The sequence below is a fragment of the Rhinatrema bivittatum genome, chromosome 4 (assembly GCF_901001135.1).
Source record: "Rhinatrema bivittatum chromosome 4, aRhiBiv1.1, whole genome shotgun sequence".
Lineage (NCBI taxonomy): Eukaryota > Metazoa > Chordata > Amphibia > Gymnophiona > Rhinatrematidae > Rhinatrema > Rhinatrema bivittatum.
Window position 1 is genome coordinate 107,097,735 of NC_042618.1, and position 19,458 is coordinate 107,117,192.

The 19,458-nt window shown below is 44.9% G+C and overlaps 1 protein-coding gene across 2 annotated transcripts in view; it reads left to right on the plus strand.

The window, feature by feature from the left end:
- TMEM87A (transmembrane protein 87A) overlaps positions 1-19,458 on the plus strand; it is a 130,797-nt gene that overhangs the window by 19,399 nt on the left and 91,940 nt on the right. For both annotated transcript variants that reach the window (XM_029598632.1, XM_029598633.1), the window contains exons 3-4: positions 46-143; positions 9,794-9,910. In XM_029598632.1, the coding sequence (XP_029454492.1) occupies positions 46-143; positions 9,794-9,910 (215 nt within the window). The remainder of the gene's footprint in view (positions 1-45; positions 144-9,793; positions 9,911-19,458) is intronic.

The following is a 19,458-nucleotide window of genomic DNA, read 5'->3' on the forward strand; positions in this document are numbered from 1 at the left end:
TCCATTCAGTCCAACATTCTGAAACTGTATGTTTTGTTTTTGTAGTTGAAGGAGATGAAAAGACTTGCAATACCTCCCTGAGTTACAATGTTACCTGGTACCTTCGATACTTGGAGTGCTACAATGAAGTCTCTAATTTTGGGGTAAGCGTTGCATGTAGTCGTGCTCTTATTCAACTGCTGTCTTGATTTAGTGTTGCTTTCTACTATAATCTCTTCTCTGTACTTCTAAGGCAGGGGTTCCCAACCTTTTGGGGTGTGTGGACCCCTTTTCGACCTCCAGAAATTTTATGGACCTCCACATGCATCTGTTTAGTTTTTACATGCAGTGAAATGCCATACAAAAAACTGATTAATGCACTAACAAATAATATATGCACCACCGAATCATTTTGTAGTGTATAAGATGTAATGGTTTCTAATATAAACTGTGCTCTCCTTCCTGGCTTCTTCATGAGTGCTATTCCCCACCTCCACCATAGCCCCTTCCCAAGTGCCCTCCCTCTCGCCCTGCTTCCTTCCACCAACGAACCCTAACATGGTAATGACAGCAGAAAAGAACAAATGGTCCATCTAGTCTGTCCAGCGAGTTTTTTATGGCAGTAACTGCCACTCCAGGCAGGTTACCCCCCAAGCCTTATGTTAAGGGTAGTAACTGTCCTTTCCTCTGCAGCCCCTTCTCTGGTTCTGTCCCTCCTGCCTTCCTCATGTGACTCCCTTTCTGAATGCTCACCTCTTGACTTTCTTGTCCCTATTTAATGGCTTATGTCCATTCCTTCCTGCATGGTCTCTTTCAGAGTGCTGTATCTCCTCTCCCGGCCCCTTTCCAGATTGCTTTGCCTCCTGTAATCTTCCCTTTGTGGCCCTTCCCTGGTCCTCTCCTTCTTTCCCTATCCCCACGGTCCCATCCTAAGTATTTTTTTTATTTAATAATTTAGATGTATTTTCCTACCTTTTTGAATAAGAAATTGCCCAAGGTAGGATGCAATATATTTGAAGGGTAACATACAGTTTGAGGGAGATTTCAGTGAGGATTAAATTTGATCTTCAGTGACAAAACGGAACTAGATAAAATGTTGAACAGGACTGAACTTGAAATAAGTCAACAACAGGACTAATACAACACATCTCAGTAAAATCAAATCAGGATTAATTAGATATAAATGTAAACACTTCAGCACTGCAACAGGTTGTAGCAGCATTTTCAAGGCACTCATAAATACAACGCCTGTAAAAGAGATGCAATAGCACGTTTAAGGCACCCCATAAGGTGCCACGCAGTTGATAGTACAGCCTCCTGCTCTCATTCCTCTTAAGGCCCTTTCCGAGTGCCTTTACTCCCTATGCTCTCCTCTTGCCCTCTCGTCCCTGTGACTCTTCTCTGCCTCCTTTAGAATGTTGATCCCACTTTGGCTTCTTCCCTTCGAACCCCACCATGACCATTCTGTTCCCTCGGTGCAGCTTTTTTTCCTCAGCACAGCCAGAGCACATGCAGCAGTGCCCAGAAATGCTCCTTAGGATCATTGACCTGTTTGCTGCTGCTTCTGGTCGTGTGGAGCAGTAGCTTTTGAAGGTGCAGGTGGCAGTGTGCTTCCCTTCCTCCTCTCTACATACTTTCAGACACCTTATGGTGGCAATTGGCTGCACTGTTCTCAGGCTCCTCTTCCTGCCAGTTTGGGCATCTTGAGGCTGCGATCTTCCTCTCATTGATGTGGGATTAGGCAGCAGGAGCCTTAGAGCATTGCTTCTCAGAGGTGAAAACAGCCTGATCTATTTCTCAGCAGCAGCTGTACTTTGGTTGCCTCTCTTCGTGCGGACTTCCTGTTATGGTCTTCACGGATCCCATATTGGGAACCACTGATATAAGGAAAGAATTTCCATTTCTCTTGTTTGTCTTCTGAAGATCCCAAATCAGTCATCATCTACATCCAGTCCAGCCAAGTGGGTTATGCATACCAACCAACAAATGGAGACTGAGATCAACAGGTTCACTGACATCACCCCTTATACGCATCCATGCTGAGCCTTTGCCTGTCAGTATTCTCTGTCTCCAGGAGATGGTAAGCAAGCATCCAATGCTGTGTACTGAAGTCTGCATAGACAAAGATATTAGGTGAAAGTCGAATACTTCCTCCCTTGGAAGCGTGAGCGTGGTCCTGGGCCTCTCTGAATCAAATTTAGGAAGCTCCTGTGGTAACAGAAGTGATCTCCTTCCTTTGATTGATCGCTGCCAGGAGCAAGGGGCTTCCAGCATGGCTGGTAGGATTTGAATTTTTAGTTTTTCTTACATCATTTCACCCCCACTCCCCTCTACTTGGTGTACCCCTTCTGCTTCCTAAATTTAAATGTTAGTTTTTGGTGAGCTCCTATCTCTTTAAGAAGGAGTGGAGTTGAGCTTGTGTTGGTCTCTGGTGGGCAATAAAGCTTAAAAAAAAAAAAAAGGGCTGCCAGGGATTTGTGCTGAGCAGCTGCTGTTTCTCAATGTAGGACTGTGGGAGAAACTTTCAGGAGGGCGAGTGATTGATGTATCTGATTCTCCTTGCTGGGGGACTGTTCACAGAGAAGGGAACATTTCAGGAAACAAATTGCTCTAACAACTGCAGGCAAAGAGGCTACACAGTGAGAGTACAGAAAAAATTTTGCTGTGTTTGTGCAGATCAATGGATTATTCGGAGCAGTGATTTGGGCATCCCAGGGGGCTCCCTTCAGTGGGACCAACTGAGATGTTTTCTCCCCCTAGTGAAGTGGCAGCTATTTTGAGACCATAGTGGGGGAGGTGAGAGAGTCAGAAACTCTCACTCCTGCTGAGAGTGGTTGTGTTTTGTTTTTTTTCCCAGTGGTGTTGCAAGGGGAAAAGGCCAGGATCGGTTTCTTTCTTTTAGAGTCCACATCCATGGTCTGGATATCAGTTTCCAAGGAAAGCTTAAAATGCCCTCAGCTAGCATTTCTCCAAGTCAGAATTCAGTCACTAAATCTACTCCAGTTTTTCCTTCTGCCCTTGTAGAAACTGGTGGATCTGAAAGATCCTGGAAGGGAGGAACTTAGAGACGAGGAGGAGATTCTTTCTGGGGCGGAGGACTCCTTGGAAGGTTTTTAAGGTTCCAGGTGATGCTGGCAGCAGAAGGGTACCTAGAGGTGAAAGAATTCCCTCTGTAGGGAGAGGATGGATCCTCCATGGTCCACCTTTTTCATAAAGAGGAATATTGCAGGTGCCAAGACAGCAGAGTCTCCTTCTGCTAAAGACTGTATTATGATCCACATCAGGAAACCCTTTCAGTCTTCAGTCCTTTTCTTGCATCAGGTGGTCCAGGATTTAAATGATTTGGAATGGGTTTCTTCATAGGTGAATTTTACAGGGGAATGCTCTTTGGCACCCCAGCATTAAGACAATTTTAAATTCCCGAGGGTTGACAGCTTGCTATGTTCCATCAGTAAGCAAACTACTATTCCTGTATTGCCTTGAAAGTGCATAGGACAAAAATAACATACATAGCTTTTGTATTGGCTTTGAGGCAGCTATCATGGTGCTGAAGATAGCACTGTGTAGCTGCATTGTGGTGAGGTCTGGTTTGCACTTAATTCTGCACATCCAAGAGGACCTCCTGCAATCGAGTGAAGATGTTTTTGGAGAGTACTAGGGGCAGCTGTTTTTGAATGTTGCTTCCTTAAAGTTGGGGCATACTTCCATTGTGGTGGCTAGGAAACTCCTTGGTTGCAAATTTGGTTCAAATAGGTACTTGAGAGCATGGTGAAGCCTTCAGTGGAGTCCAAGGTGCTGAGATGCCCAAAGATCCAACCAAGGCCGCATCTCATACCTTTTTGCCTGTAGTAAATGTCAGGTAAGGTTGTATCTTTCCTTCCAAAGATAGGTGGCCATCTATCCCATTTCTATTGGAGATGGATTCAACTGGAAAATGGACCAACTTTTCATCAGGTCAGTGAATCCTGGGGGTTAGAGCAGTTAATTTTCACTCTGTGAGTCTTCTGAACCATTTCAGATGCTTTTATATCTTTCTCTGTCATTCTGCCAGGAAAGGAGAAGCTGAAGAGAGGTGCAAGGCAGGCTTCTCAAATGGGTAGGCTATGGTCCTGTTTCAAGATACTAGGTTGGTTTAGGTCATTGTGCTTTCCTTTTGGGTCCCTAGAAGACAAGTTCCTTCTGTCCCATGCTAGCCTTGAATCGGGTCAAGGTTTCATGAATGTAAATCAGTTCAAAATGGAAACACTAAAATTAGTGTTTATAACAGTGAGAAGAGAATTCCTGACCATCTTGGATTTGTTGGAGGATTATCTTTTCATTTCAGTAAGGAAGGGCCATCAACTTTGCCTTTTTTTCTATTTGGTGGCAAGTCTTTAAATTAGCTACAACCCCAAGGTGATGGTGATCGGAATGGCGACTTTTTGCAAAGAAGGGAGTTTGGTGCTCTTAGTGTGGTAACTTAGTGCAAAGAAGGGATGTTTGTGCTCCTTATCTGGGTGGTTGGTTATTAAGGACATGGTCACTTGGGCAATGTGCTAACTACTAGTGGCTAGGTCAATGTTTATAAGATTTCAGTTGGGTAGTCGGTTCTTCAAGAACAATCTACATCCGTCCCAGTTCTTGGATTATCTGGGAACACAGTTGATGTGAAGATAAACCATGTTTGGCTAACAGCGCAGAGATTCCAGAAGCTGGGTCACCAAACCCTTGGTTCATATCCACTGGGAGTCTGACAGAATGGTTTTATCTTCTTCTTCTCAGCACAACGGCAACTGTGTTGGACCTGGTACCCTGGATAAGACCATAAATGGCATTACTTCAAAGCTTTGCTCTTAGAGCTAGTCTAGAGGGTTACCAGTACCACAATTCATCCGGATAAGATGGCAGTGATTGAATTTACAAACTTTGGAGCTGGGAGTGGATATGGACACTCCAGATTGGATGGCAGATTCCATTTGATCAGTATAGGGAGCCCTCTATCTGGGGCAGCTGGCACTGGGACAGCAGAAGCCTAAGGAGATAAAATGTTCTCAATCATTTGAATGTGAGAGCGATTAGATTGGCTTTTCTGGTCTTCGTTATCTGCTAATGGCTGAAAACACCATAGCGGAAGTACCAGTAGTCTTCAGGTATCAATACAAGACTATTTGCTTCTCGCTGAATTGAAAAGGAATTTGAATATTTTGTCAGTATCACACACAGGCAAAAGTGTGTGTGTGTGTGCGCGGTATTCAAATGGATTATCTCATTTGCATTGTGGTCAATCCAGGAAAATGGTACCTGTTTTAAGTGGCCTTTGTTCAGATTGTGGCCAGATGTGGAGTTCTGATAAGGATTAGGACTTGAAAGTTTTCCACTTCATCATTTTTTATGCAAAGTTGGAGTTTGTGAGGATTGGGGAAGCGGAAAACCAGATACTTCTGATTTAGGCTTTGGTGCAGATTCTGGATTTTGTATGGGAAATGCTTTCCAACAGTTTGGCTCCTGTTCTTAATGGTGTAGGTTGCAGCTTCTTTCCTGCAAAGGACCTATATTGGGGATTCTCTTGTTTTTGCATCCTGGTTTGTCAAAAAATATTAGGCCTCTGCTGAAGTTCCTGTTCCATCTCGGGACCTGTGTTTGGCTTGTCCTTTGCAAGGTCTCATTTGATCCTATTAGGCTTTTCGCTTATGTTTTCTTATATTGGCAGATATTTTTCTAGTGACTTTTGTTCAGCCCAGCGAATTACGGAGTTGCGAGCATTCTTGCAGCAAGCCTTTCTTTGCCATGAAGGATATGGTCAGGCTTCGTGCAGTTCCTTCTTTCTGCTGAAGAAGGTCTTGGTCTTCCAACTGAGTCAGTGAATTTGCTTTCCTTTGCTCAGCAATCATGCAGATTTTGCTGAATATGGGCTACTACTCACCTTGGGAATGTTGGGAGTCCCTCTGACATTTCTCAAGGTCAACAATGCCTTCAAGCAGCCCATTCATCTTTTTGTTCTATATAGTTCAGTGAGAAACGGTGAAATGGCTTCTGTAGCTTCAGGAGCCTGTTGGATTGATAAGGTTGTCGTGTGAGCCTAGATGGCTTATGGAAGTCCCTTACCTACACAGGTGGTGAGGGTTTATTTCATGAGAATTCAAGCTGTTTCTTGGGCAGAACTGAGTTGGTATCACCTTTTGGGGAAATTTGTAAGGCACTGTATTTTCACTGTGTTTTTTCTAGGCATTATTGCCATCCTGTTCAGGAGTAGCTTGGGTACATCCCACTCATCTGGGCTGGTCTTACTGAATGAAGAGGAAGGTGACATTAGTTCTTTCCTGATAATTTTGTTTCCTTGAGTTCAGTCAGACCAGTCCAGGACCCTCCCTGTTCTGCCAAATTTGCATTTCTCTTCATTCACAACCTGCAGTGATTGTTAAGGGTGTAGACATTTTTTTTTTTCTGCTTCTAAGCAGGTGAGTGCGTTCCAATATTTCTTTATTTCCTTGTTCTTCAGAAAGTCCTTTGTTACTTTACAAAAGAAAAGAAGAAAAGGTAAATAATTATTAAATAAAAATAGTGTTTAATGGTTTGAATTGACATTGTCCACAGTTAGCTTGTTACAGATAATACTGGCATATATAGAAATGACTGCAGAAGAAGACCAAACGGCCCATCCAGTTTGCCCAGCAAGTTTCGCACCTTTTTTTTCTCATACTTATCTGTTACTCTTGGCTCTTAGTAACCTTTTGGTTCTATTTCCCTTCCATCCCCACCATTAATGTAGAGAGCAGTGATGGAGCTGCATCTAAGTGAAATATCTAGCTTAATTAGTTAGGGGTAGTAACTGCTGCAATAAGCAAGCTACACCCATGCTTATTTGTTTACTCAGACTATGTAAGTCAGTCCTTGTTGGTTGTTCTTCATTCCCCCTGCCGTTGAAGCAGAGAGCTATGCTGGATATGCATTGAAAGTGAAGTATCAGGCTTATTTGGTTTGGGGTAGTAACCACCATAACAAGCAAGCTACTCCCTGCTTTTTTGTGGATGCAAATCCTTTTTTCCACATTTCCTCTTGCCGTTGAAGCTTAGAGAAATGTTGGAGTCGCATTAACCGTGTGTGTTTATTGAATAAGGGTATTATCTCCAGGTAGTAGTCATCATTCCCGCAAGCCACCCACTCTTCATTCACGTCCTCTAGACTTTATGGATCCACAGTGTTTATCCCACGCCCCTTTGAAGTCCTTCACAGTTCTGGTCTTCACCACTTCCTCTGGAAGGGCGTTGCAGGCATCCACCACCCTCCCTGTGAAGAAATACTTCCTGACATTGGTTCTGAGTCTTCCTCCCTGGAGCTTCAAATTGCTGATTTTTTTTTCCAACTGAAAAGGTTTGTCATTGTCTTTGGATCATTAAAACCTTTCAAATATCTGAAAGTCTGTATCATATCACCCCTGCTCCTCCTTTCCTCCAGGGTGTACATATTTAGATTCTTCAATCTCTCTTCATAAGTCATTCGATGAAGACCTTCCACCTTTTTGGTCGCCCTTCTCTGGACCGCCTCCATCTTGTCTCTGTCTCTTCGGAGATACGGTCTCCAGAACTGAACACAGTACTCCAGGTGAGGCCTCACCAAGGACCTGTACAAGGGGATAATCACTTCCCTTTTCTTACTCGATATTCCTCTCTATGCAGCCCCGCATTCTTCTGGCTTTAGCTATAAAAGGTGACGTCCGTGAACCTTTTCGTCTCTGTCTTCATCTGCTGGTTGGTGAGCATAACCCACTCATCTGGACTGGTCTGACTGAACTCAAGGAAAGGAAATAATCAGGTAAGAACTAACTTCACTTTAGAATTGAGATATAGCATACAGTATTCAAGTTCAGTAGCTGTTGGCAGATATACAGGTCGATCCAGTAAAGTTCAGTTGAAGATTTCTCGTCTGTAACTAGCTCGCTGCGCACAATTCGGACGCGTAAGGCAAACCAGCGATACAGTCTCCAATTTTGCGCATCCGTAGTGCTTCTTAAAACAGACGCGTAACCCTTCCCGCACCCGGCATGTAAATGAACGAATTAGCTGTATAATGAAGGAATTAGCTATTCCCCTCCGATACCGTAAGGCGCGCTCAGGTTCTCTCATTAGTAACGCACTGTTTTGCCGCGGCCGTAACGAGTTAGTTTACCGCCTCCCCCTAGTAGGAGTTAGGACTGTGAGTCTAGTAATAAATCCATCGACACCGCTTAAGATACTCAAAACAATAAAACACAATTTAAAAAAAAAGCGATACAGAGATGATCGAGAAAATGTAATGATGTGGGACACATAAAACCTGTCAGAAGAAAAAATAAAAAAATTTAAATACCTGTCGGAGGGCCGCGTGGGTCCAGGCGGCCGGCGTAGGTCCAGGCGGCGGGAGCCGGGTGGTCGCGTGTTAAGTCTAGGCCGCGGGCGGGTGGGCGCCTGTTCCGGGCGGCAGCGGGGGGACACGCGTTAGTTCGAGACGGCCGGCGGGCGGTCGCGTGTTAAATCTAGGCCGGGTCCGCACAGGTGCGCATTCACTGCCGGTGGGGGCTGCCTCTCCCGGCAGCCCCCACCGGCAGTGAATGAATGAATGTGCGCCTGTGCGACCCCTGCGATTGGGCGCTCGAGGCGTGACGGCACGGCATGTGACTGCCTTGAGCGCCGAATCGCAGGGGTCGCACAGGCGGAGGAGCCGGCTGCTTTCGCCACCGGCTCCTCCGCCTGGATGAATGAATGCGCGCCTGTGCGACCCCTGCACAGGCGCGCATTCATTCACTGCCGGTGGGGGCTGCCGGGAGAGGCAGCCCCCACCGGCAGTGAATGAATTCATTCATCCAGGCGGAGGAGCCGGCTGCTTTCGCCACCGGCTCCTCCGCCTGGATGAATGAATTCATTCACTGCCGGGAGAGGCAGCCCCCACCAGCAGTGAATGCGTGCCTGTGCGGACCCGGCCTAGATTTAACACGCGACCACCCGCCGGCCGTCTCGAACTAACGCGTGTCCCCCCGCCGCCGCTGCCGCCGCCCGGAACAGGCGCCCACCCGCCCGCGGCTTAGATTTAACACGCGACCACCCGGCTCCTGCCGCCGCCGGCCGCCTGGACCCACGCGGCCCTCCGACAGGTATTTAAAAATTTTGATTTTTACACTTCCTGGTACCTGTCATTTCAAATGTCATTTGAAATGACAGGTACCAGCGCACCCTGGTTACTGTATAGGCGCTGTATTAAGCGCCTATACAGTAAAATGGGTTACGCGGCCATAACCCTTCCCTACCGCTTTAAAGCCGCGGCATGCATTTGCATGCGATTAGAGGGGAGTTAGTGAAGAGAACTGTGCGTGCGGGGAGGAAGGGTGCGCCTGACACTACCGCACTGTTTCTACCGCGGCCTTACTGGATCGACCTGATACTTGGTTGTGTAACAAGAGGTATCATTGCTTGTAAAAGTCACATTCTTTATGGTTTACTGTTGTCAGGAATAGTTTCCTCTCCACTCCCCCACACGTCCGAATTTTGGGATGGATTCAGATCATAGAGTTACCATCGCTTCCCAATGCTTTTTGTATAACTCTGCTGACATCTGTTAATGCTGTAGGTGTTGCACACTAAAATAGGTGCAAAATATTTCATAATATAAATGGAGACTGCTCTGAAGGTCAGATATAGTTCTTCTTCTATTGATAGTGCTTTGAAAGTTACCAGAAAAGCTTGTTTTCTTGGGTTCCCCTTTATTTCTCCTTCCAGCCAACATACAGGCAGCAATTTCTTTCTTCTGAAATAGTATTGTTTGGCATACCAGCCTTTCAAAGTTGGTGGTTTCTCTTTCACAGGATGAGCAAGCGGAGCATTACTTGAGATCCAACTCGGAAGAGCATCCAGGAGGGACCGGAACTTCTGCCCCAACCTCACTTTTCTTCCCTAATTGTACAGAACTACTGAAACCACAGGTGTGGGTATGATCATTTCATAGTAGCAAGGATTGACTTAGAGTAAAAGTGCTAGTGGGTGTTGGTGTAGGTGTGAGTGAGCAAAGTTGGTCTTAGGAACACAGCAAGCAGCCATAAGATTCCAGACTTTGTACCTGTGCTGCACTGTGACTTAAGGGAATAGTTTGATAAGCAGTGAGAACCCAGTGGGCTACAAGAAATTTCAAACTGGCTTTCGAAGAGCAGGCTCACATTGAATTCCCAGAAGAGAGATTTTGCAAGTGGGGGATAATTACTGTTTGGATCAGATCCTCACTTTTTAGGTGGCTTAGGACTTGTTTCTCTGTCTGTCATTAAGGATTTGAGGGTAAAACTGAATGTCTCATTTAATTTGCAATTGCCTGTTGGACTGGTTGTGTGTAGCGCCTTCCTAAAATTGAGATTGCCAAATAAACTTCATATCTTGACACTAAGGGGTTCATTTACTAAGATGTAATATGGGTATAACACATGTAAAATGCTGTTTATCACAAAGTATACCAATATCACAGTAATATTGTGATTTGGTTTTTCTTTTTTTTTTTAAAGGCCTAAAACCCGCCCCATTACAATGAGTTGTTTTACTTGTGATTTGGATACATAACATTTTCAAATGCATGCAAAGCAGCTCATTAATAGCCAATTTTATGGTAAATAAAATAATGTATCTTGTCTCAAAAAAGAAAGCCTTGTTAGTTTATCTACAACACCTAGATTTTCGTTAAAATCTCTGAGTTATCAGGATGCCAACATGCATCTCAATGTTCCTAGAATTAAAGGTCTTGCAGCGGCCCCCTCAAAATGGAAAGGACACCCCTGGGGGTTTTGTGAGACCCACTAGAAGCAGCCTAGAAATTAAAAAAATAAATAAATAAAATTGTATGATGCGCAGCGATGCCCCACCCTTCCTTCTGAAACCCCTCCCATTTATCACCCCCCAGTTCTAATACTCCCAAGGCATCCATCTCCCTCCACCCCTCCTTCCATGGATGAAATCTCTGGTTTCTGGTGGGGACCCTCACTGTAACCAACCCCCACCCCTTGACCACCTCCTTACCTAGAAATGTTCCCTGGTGTTTAGTGGGCCCACCCTTTTTGTAAAAAGGAGAGTTTGGGGAAGAGGTGGTAGGGCATCACCTTGTGAAATTTAAATCTTTTTTTTTTTTTTTTTTTTTTTTTTTTTTAGATTTATGACCCTGCTGGGCTATCGTCAGAGGTGGCGGGGGGGTTGGGGGACAGGTGATCTAACTAGACCCCTGGGGTGTATTGTATGCAATTAAGGCGGGAAGTGTTTTTTGGGCTGTTGTGGGCTTTTTAAGACAATAGTGGTCCCATATGAAGGGAGCCACCATTGTGCGGTTTTCCCTTGTCCTCACTATTTTTTCTCGCTGAGTTTTTCTGCGAGAAAAAATATTGCGGGGAGCTGCTGCAATATCTCTTCTTAGGAGGGGGAAAATATTGTTAGGAAAAGGGATCTTTTAGGACTGTGTGATGCACCCGCTGGTGGTCTCACAGCTCATGCATAGGCTGCAAGTGGGCCAGAACATTGTGGCAAGGGTTGTACTGAGGCAACATAGATGAGCAGCTTGCAAGCCCTTTTTTACGTGCTCTGCACTGGCTACCAATGATTATATGGACCAAATGTAAAATTTTTTAAACTTTTAATCATGAGATGTTCTGGCCCTTTTTTTACTTGGAGAAAACATAAGCTGAAAAAGTATGTCCCAAAGCAACAGTTATAGTTAGCACACATAGAAGGGCCTGATTTATCAGCAAAGGAAACTCGGTAAGCCTTTTCTGTTATGGCATCCCTGCTATGGCACAGCCTTCCACCAGACATCAGGCTAGAACTTATTATCTTAGTGTCAGAAAGAAGGTAAAATCATAGAATTTTGCCACAGCTTGATTGTCGATGCCTGGTGGATAACTGCCAATATGGGGAGTTAATGTTGACTAGTGGGAGGTGCAGTACAACATTTATTTTGAGTGCACGTCTCTCTTAATCTAGCTCAGTGTTTCCCAACTGGTGTGCCGTGACTGACCTGCAGGTGTGCATGAGAAGACGAGGTGCCAGCAGTCTTCCTTTTTTTTTTTTTTTTTTCTTCCTTCCTGGCCTGCAGGATGTCCTTCTGACAGCGGAGGGCATCGGAGAGCTGCACCTATCTGCTGCTGCTGCTTTCCCTCTGCTAGCTCTCTCGCAAGACATGCGAGGCAAGCCAGCAGAGGAGGAAGCAGCAGCGGGTAAGTGCTGCTCAGATTTGTGCTGGCTCTGGGGTGGAGGGGGGGCAGGGGGACAGCTAAATTTGCCAAGGGGTGTGGGGGGAGGGAAAGATGAATGTGCCATAGAGTGTGAGGGGGAAGGGAAGGTGATGATGCCAGAGAGGGGAGAGAAGGTAATGATGGCAGGGGGTGGGAAAGAGGGAAGATGAGGACTAGAGGGGCTGGGTGGCCTGGCAAGGAAGGTGATGATATACCAGAGGGGTAGAAGGAGAGGGAAGGGAAGAAGGTGATAATGCTAAGGAATAGGGAATATTAAGATGATGGTGCCAGAGGGGTGGAAGGAAGGGGAAAGTGGGGATGTTTTCTGGGGGTGGGATGGCGAGAGAAGGGAAAAAGGTGAAGGTGTCAGGGGAGAGGGAAGAGAAGGTGATGATGATGCCAGAAAGGTGGAGAGAGAGGGAAGGGAAGAGAAAGTGGTGATGTCAGGTGGGTGGAGGGAGAAGGAGGTGATGATACCAGGGTATGGAGGGAGAGGGGATGGGGGAGGTGGTAATGATGCCAGGGGAGAGGGAGGAGAAGGTGATGTTGAAAGAAGAAAAAGCAGTGATGATGCCACTGGGTGGAGGGAGAAAGGTTAGGGGAGAAGGAAGGAAACAAGGAGAGGTTAGGGGAGAAGGAAAGAAGAGGGTGGTGGTAATGCCAGAAGGATGGAGGGAGAAGGACCGTGATGATGCTGGGGGGGGGGGGGGGGGAGAGAAGGGAAGAGAAAGTGATGTAGGTGATGATGCCAGGGTAGTGGGGAAGAGGGAAGGAGGAATTCAGAATAAAGTGATGATGATGCTCTGGGTTTGAAGGAAGAGAAGGTGATGGTGCCAGGGGTGGGGGAAAAAGAGTGATAATAGCGAGAGGGAAGGTGATGGTGACAGGGAAGAGAAGATGATGGTTGTAAAGGTGGTGGTGTGCCACAATGAAATGAATCCTATGCCAGGTGTGCCACAAAAGATTAGGAATCACTGATCTCGCTATTTGGTGTCATTGATGGTTGAGAGTTGACTTTTTTTTTTTTTGACTGGGTAGTTTTGTGGGTATTTCTTTATTTTTATTTTTTTTCAGTTGTAAATTATTTGTCTAACTCTTGCTTTGCTTTTAAGGTTTGTTTGAGTGTATGGCATTCCTCCTTTAATTATGATAAACTGCTTTGGGCAGTCCCTATTGTGAGGGCTGGGAATGTGATCTATATTTAAAATAAAGAAACCTGTTTGACCTCCCTGTCTACCAAACAACCAAAAAGAGCCGAGGGAGTTGCCAAACAATAAAAAGCAAGCATTGAAGAGCTTCCTTGTTGGATATTAGTGGCACTGTGGCAGAATTTTTGTGTCTGAATCTGGAGTTAAGAGCTTCAAAAATGTTCACCATTAGGCCCCTTGAAGCATTCTTTGTAGGAAAGCATCTGCAAAATGCTTTAGCAGATAAATTTGGCTAGGAGTCTGTGGCTTGCTGGTTTGTTTGTTTTTTTAAATAAAAAAAAGACTTTAATTATGAGGATTATACCACTTATTTTTCCCATTTGCAACTGGATGTAGTGTCTTCTAGTTGATATCACAGAAATTCAGTATTTCTAAATATAGTTTTACATAATGCACAGCATTATATCCTGAGACCTGTAGTAGATACTGGTTGCAGCACATCACTGTAATATTACAAAGAGGCTTTTTTTATTTGTTAGTGCATAAAGTACTTATTTCTTAAGAGAATGTAGTGGCTGTAATCTTTTGTTATGCTTAAAGTTAGGCATTGGTAAAAATGAGTATTTCAGGATAATATCTTTATACTATAGTCCCTGTTATCCTTGTGTGAGGTTCATTTTTGGGGGTGGGTGGGGGAAGAAGGATCTTGTATAGGTTTATCGCAAGGAGAAAAGAGGCAATCCAATTTTACTTAAGATCAGGCTGGCTCAGTGGCAAGTGCTCTTCTCTTCTAAGTGAAGGTCCCCTGGATTGATTGCTGGTCTTCTGCCCCCAGCTCAGCTATGGCTGAGAATGCTGCAGAGGCAGTGTTCACAGTCCTGGGGAGGGGAGGAGGTGTGGCAGACGAGAGTCGTGGTCATCGTTAAGGCCAGTAACCAGTGGCGGGATTTAGAGCCCATGATGCAGGATTCTAGGAGCCCTGGTGCCTGGCTTCTGGCCTCAGGACCCTTGCTGTGATGAGCAGCAGGCGGGAGGGCCTGTTAAAATAGGGGGAAGGGGAAATCCAGCTTAGTCAAGGAGAGTCGATGGTTAACCACAAAATATAATCAAAAACAGTGGAAACTAAAACTTAAATTATATTATAGCCTTGAAGGTGTCAGCAAGCCTAACATTGTGTGGCTTATAAAAGTGACCAACTGGTCTTCTAATCATCCACCTTCAAAAAAAAGTTTTATTTTCAAAAATATTTTTTATTTTTATGTCAATTTTCTTAAAGTCCTCTGTTTTCAAAACAGTATATGCCAAAGAGACTCTTCAAAAATATAATCCAAACAGGGCTGTTTGGATTATATTTTTGAAGAGTCTCTTTGGCATATACTGTTTTGAAAACAGAGGACTTTAAGAAAATTGACATAAAAATAAAAAATGTTTTTGAAAAAATTTTTTTTGAAGGTGGATGATTAGAAGACGGTTGGTCACTTTTATAAGCCACACAATGTCAGGCTTGCTGACACCTTCAAGGCTATAATATAATTTAAGTTTTGGTTTCCACTTTGATGTTTTTGGGAAGGGGAAATCCCCAGGGAATTGAGTGAAGGCTAATGGATTTCGGCCCTGGTTCCGACTGAGATGGAAGAAAAAGGAGGGAACTACCCCCCCCCCCCCCCAAAAAAAAAGTAATGAGAAATACAGAAAGCAATAAGGAGTTCTGACCAATTTCTGTATTTTAAGAGTTTGAAGGCTAAGGATTCTCATAGAACACATGCAGCACCCTAACTCAGGGCAGGACTGCCTCGGGTAGGGCACACGTGTGTACAAGGAAAAGAAATGATTGTTTTGGTTGAATTCACTCCAAACAGCCAAGCAGGTTCTGCCAGACATAGAGCTTTTAGTTGCTTCCCATTAACTGTTTGGATCTTGCTTCCCTTAAAAGTAGACCTGGGCAAAACAAAATTAAAACTGGGCTGTTTGACCAAGCATTTAGTTGGTTCTTAATAACGAATTATCTTTTAGTTATTTTATTGAATTAAAGATGTTTATTTTGTTAATACTTATGCTTTTGTATTAGGTGATTTTATTGTAACCTGTATTTTGCTATGCAATGATTAACCAAGTGTAATTAAATTACTACTACCTTGAGGTGGGAGAAGAGAGAGAGAGGCTGCCTCATTTTTCCAGAATAATCACTTGCCTTGTCGAGGGGAATGGAGCGGGGGCATTTCTAATGGTGCTTTGAATTCTATAGTGAGTGGCTTTCATGATATTTAGGGTGTGTTGCATCCAAATACCAGATTCTCACCATAGCTGGGTATTCTCCAGCTTTGACCTGGAGAGTACGATAATTTGTTTTAATTACAAGTTCTCTGGGGAAATACCAGGAAGCTCTGGGCAAGGGCAGACTGGGCTTATACTCTAAATCTGTTGGCCAGTGTTCTGAATCTGATAGCACAGGAAGCAGAGGGCTGTTTTCTGCCAACCCCTTGTCCCTAGACAGCATTCAGGGAACAGAAGGGGAAAGGCTGGAGAAGGCAGTAGAGAAATGCTCTGCTCTGTCTACTGCAGTTTAAACATCTCCCCACCCCATCCCCATGTAAACAGGGAACATGGGGCGGGAGGGAATGAAAGGAGGGACTGGAACACACACAACCACAGCAGCAGATTTTTGATCTTTGCCATCTCATGATTCAGCTGAGGGGCAAACTTGGGGAAGAGGAAGGAGAGAACAAGTAAATAAGATCCCAACTAAAGACTTGGTTATTCAAACAAGCATACCCTCAGAACCATTAAGAGCTCCCCCGCCTAATTGCGCCCCTATGCCTCCAGACATTACCCAATCCTTGTACATAGTTATGTTATAATTGCAATGCACTTGTTCTCAAGTTGCTTTGCGCTTGTTTTTGCTCTTTCCATGCTACTACTCTGGGTTCTTGTCCCCCACCCCTTCCCCTGTTCATTGTATTTTCCACTCTTTTTTTGTTCCATTGTAAACCAATATGTTTCGACTAATACCGGTATAAAAAATTCTTAAATAAATAAACAAGTCAGGGAGCTGTAAGTGATAAAGAGGGGAGAACTGCTCAGGGCCAGTGCAACCCACTAGGCAAGCCATGCACTTGTACAGGGCGGTGGCTCAAGGGGGCAGCAGCCTGGGGGCTACCAGTGGACCTCAATTTACTGGCAGCCAAAGTTGAGAGTAGGCTGCAGGTGCATCCCAATTGGCCAGCGACTGAAGTAAAGAGAGAGCCATGGGGCTGCCAGTACATCCTAACTGTCTGGTGGCCGAAGTGAAGAAAAGGTAATGGGGGCTGCTGGCTGACATCCCCCCCCCCCCCCAACTGCCCAATGACCAAAGTGTAGCTGAAACTATGGGGCCCCCAACGGATCCTAACTTGTGGGCAGAATGAAAGAGGCCAAGGGGCTGCCTGGTAGACTCTGATCCAAGAAGAGAGGGAGGGTCCGGTTGAATGAAAGCGTGGGTGGGTGTGTGTGTGTGGGGGGCAGCGTGTGGGTATGTGTATATATGAGAGAGAGAGAGGAGAAAAGTTGTGTGCTTTCGTCCCCCACCCATGACAATCTCAGGGAGACTAGACATCTAAAGCACCCAGGTATGGAGTGCAAGCAATTTTTAAAATACTTATTAGTTTTAATTAATTTAATTATTGGGTGTTTGTCTGATGTTTTAAAATACTTTATTGGTGTTTGGGAAATTTTAAAAAATTAATCCATAACAGTAAATTGCTGTTGGCATGTCCTGCTTGAGATAACTTCCCTAAGATCTTGCATATGCTGTTTTAAATTTGTTTTTATGTATTGAATGTTCTATTCATCAGCTTTTTTTAAAATGTTTAAAAAAATTTTATGGTTCTACTATTATGATTGTTTTTATATTTCTTGATTTTATTGTTTAAATGATTTATGTGGAATAGTGATATTTCTGTTTTTCCATTGTTCCACTGCATACAGTCTGGCTTGTTGCAGTTTCCAGTTCAGTTTTTGTCTGCATGTTTTAATTTATATTTTTATGGTCTTTCTATTCTGTATTTGTTGAGGGTCAGTCTGTTCTGCATGTGTGACAGGGGTGAGGCTTTCTATTAGCATATAGTTTCTTTGTAGGGATAGCAGCCTGGCTGGTTCTGTTTTTCTAATAGATGTATTAGTGGTTAGAGTCTGGTGTAATATTTGCTGTGTTGCCTTTTCATATTTAGGATTGTTATTGTTTGAGTGCTTGCAGTTAGTGCTATTCTGGTATGTGTAGTTTACTATATTGTAATAACTTGATTTACACGTGGATTTTTGAGGGCCAAGCCCTCACCAAACATGTTACAATATGCCTAATACGAAATGGGTTCCAAATGTCTTTTTTTTGAAAGGTTTTCTGGTTGGCATCAAAGTAGCACATATAAATATAATATACATGTTATAAGTGATATTTTTACCTCAGAAGACTGTTTTTTGAATATTCTTTTTCATGTGAAATCTGTTATAAATGCATAATTTTAAATTATATTTGGAGAGGGCCACAGGGGGTGGGGGCGGGTAGGTTAGGGTAGGGTCAGAGTGCACGGCTATAAGTTGTTTGGGTTTTTTGTTGTTTTTTTTTTACCTAGGGGTGCCTAATACCCTTGCATTGGCCATGGTGTGTAATATCCTGGGACCCAGTTCATTGTCTCTCACAAAGGACTTTTTCCTAGCGTGTAGCCAGATGGACTCAGACCAGTGGGTTATGTGCTCCTTTGCTAGCAGATGGGAGACTTGAGTCAGATTTCAATCTGATGTCATCCTGGGTACATATACCCCTGCACTAACCTCACTTCCTCAGTATCACTCCGTATCCTAGCAGATGCGGACACTAGCACAGTGTTAGGAAGATACATTTACCTTAAGAAAATCGAGCCCCGCTCTCCTATAGTGATACCTAAGGGTACCTCCCCCAGTTGAGAATTCCTGAGGTGATCTCAGATATTCCTCAGAGGTGCCTTGGTCCCGGCGTGGACTTAGCCCCCCAGAGTGGCTGAAAGGCAGCAGGTGCACATCCGAGCGTGGTGGTAAAGGTAGAACCCTCTCCCCCCGCAGCTGGAGGTTGTCCGATGCACAAGCGGTAAGTGCCGAGACCAGGTAAGAAGGAAACTTTTAATTCAGGTCTCCAGAGCTCGCTGTACCGACTCTGCTCCGGCAAGTTAAAAAGGGAGCACCGATCAGGTTGAGCAGCCTTGATTAGGCTAGGCCCCGATCCAGTGCACGGGTCCACACACATGGAGATCCTTGGGGGGGGGGGGGGGGCGCGATTTTCCCTTTCCCCTCTGTGGTACGCACAGGACAATCCGGCGGCTGATGTGCATTACTTATGCGCATCCCATAGAGTTGCGTGCATAGCTGCGCATGCAGCAGTACACACAAGTTAGCTGAGCACGCAGCAGAGTGCACTCTGTGCGCATACCTGTAGCCACACACAAATCTGCTCCGTGCACATAACTAAGGCTGCGCACAATTCTCGCCGCAGTGAAACTATTTTTGTGTGCCCAAGCATAGATTCAATGGCACTGGTGTCCAAGAAGGCCAGAAGGCTCTTTCTTTGTACAGCCTGCCATATAAGAGCCGTGCAGCCTGAACAGGACTCCTGCCTGTGTCAGCTTTGTGAAAAAGCCCAGGGGGGACCAAAGCCTGGTCCTTTTTTGTCTGAGGATGGGTCTGGAACCACTACATATGATAGCTCCCCCGGACCTATGCAACTCCGAGATGACTTCTTCATAGGAGGGCACCTCAGGGGCCCCTACTTCGACTCCCCCTGGGATTAACATGCACCCAGGGACCTTCTCCTGGTTGGAATTTTTCCAGGAACTGCAAGCCTTTGTACAGGCACAATCTGCCCTGGCTGCAACACAGGCTCAACCCCTGCCGGAAGCACAAAATCCTCCCGACCTTACTTGAATGCCTCGCCTAACTAAGAGTATCCCTGACAGGGACCCAGATACCTCAGATGATGATGACAGCTCCCTGGAAGAAGGAGAAATCCCTCCAGACCTGGAACCATGCTTCGTTTCTTCCAGAAGGATGAATTACCAGCCCTTGTTTCCCAGACTCTGGGTATTCCAGGCACAGACCCCATATCAGAACCAAAGAAGA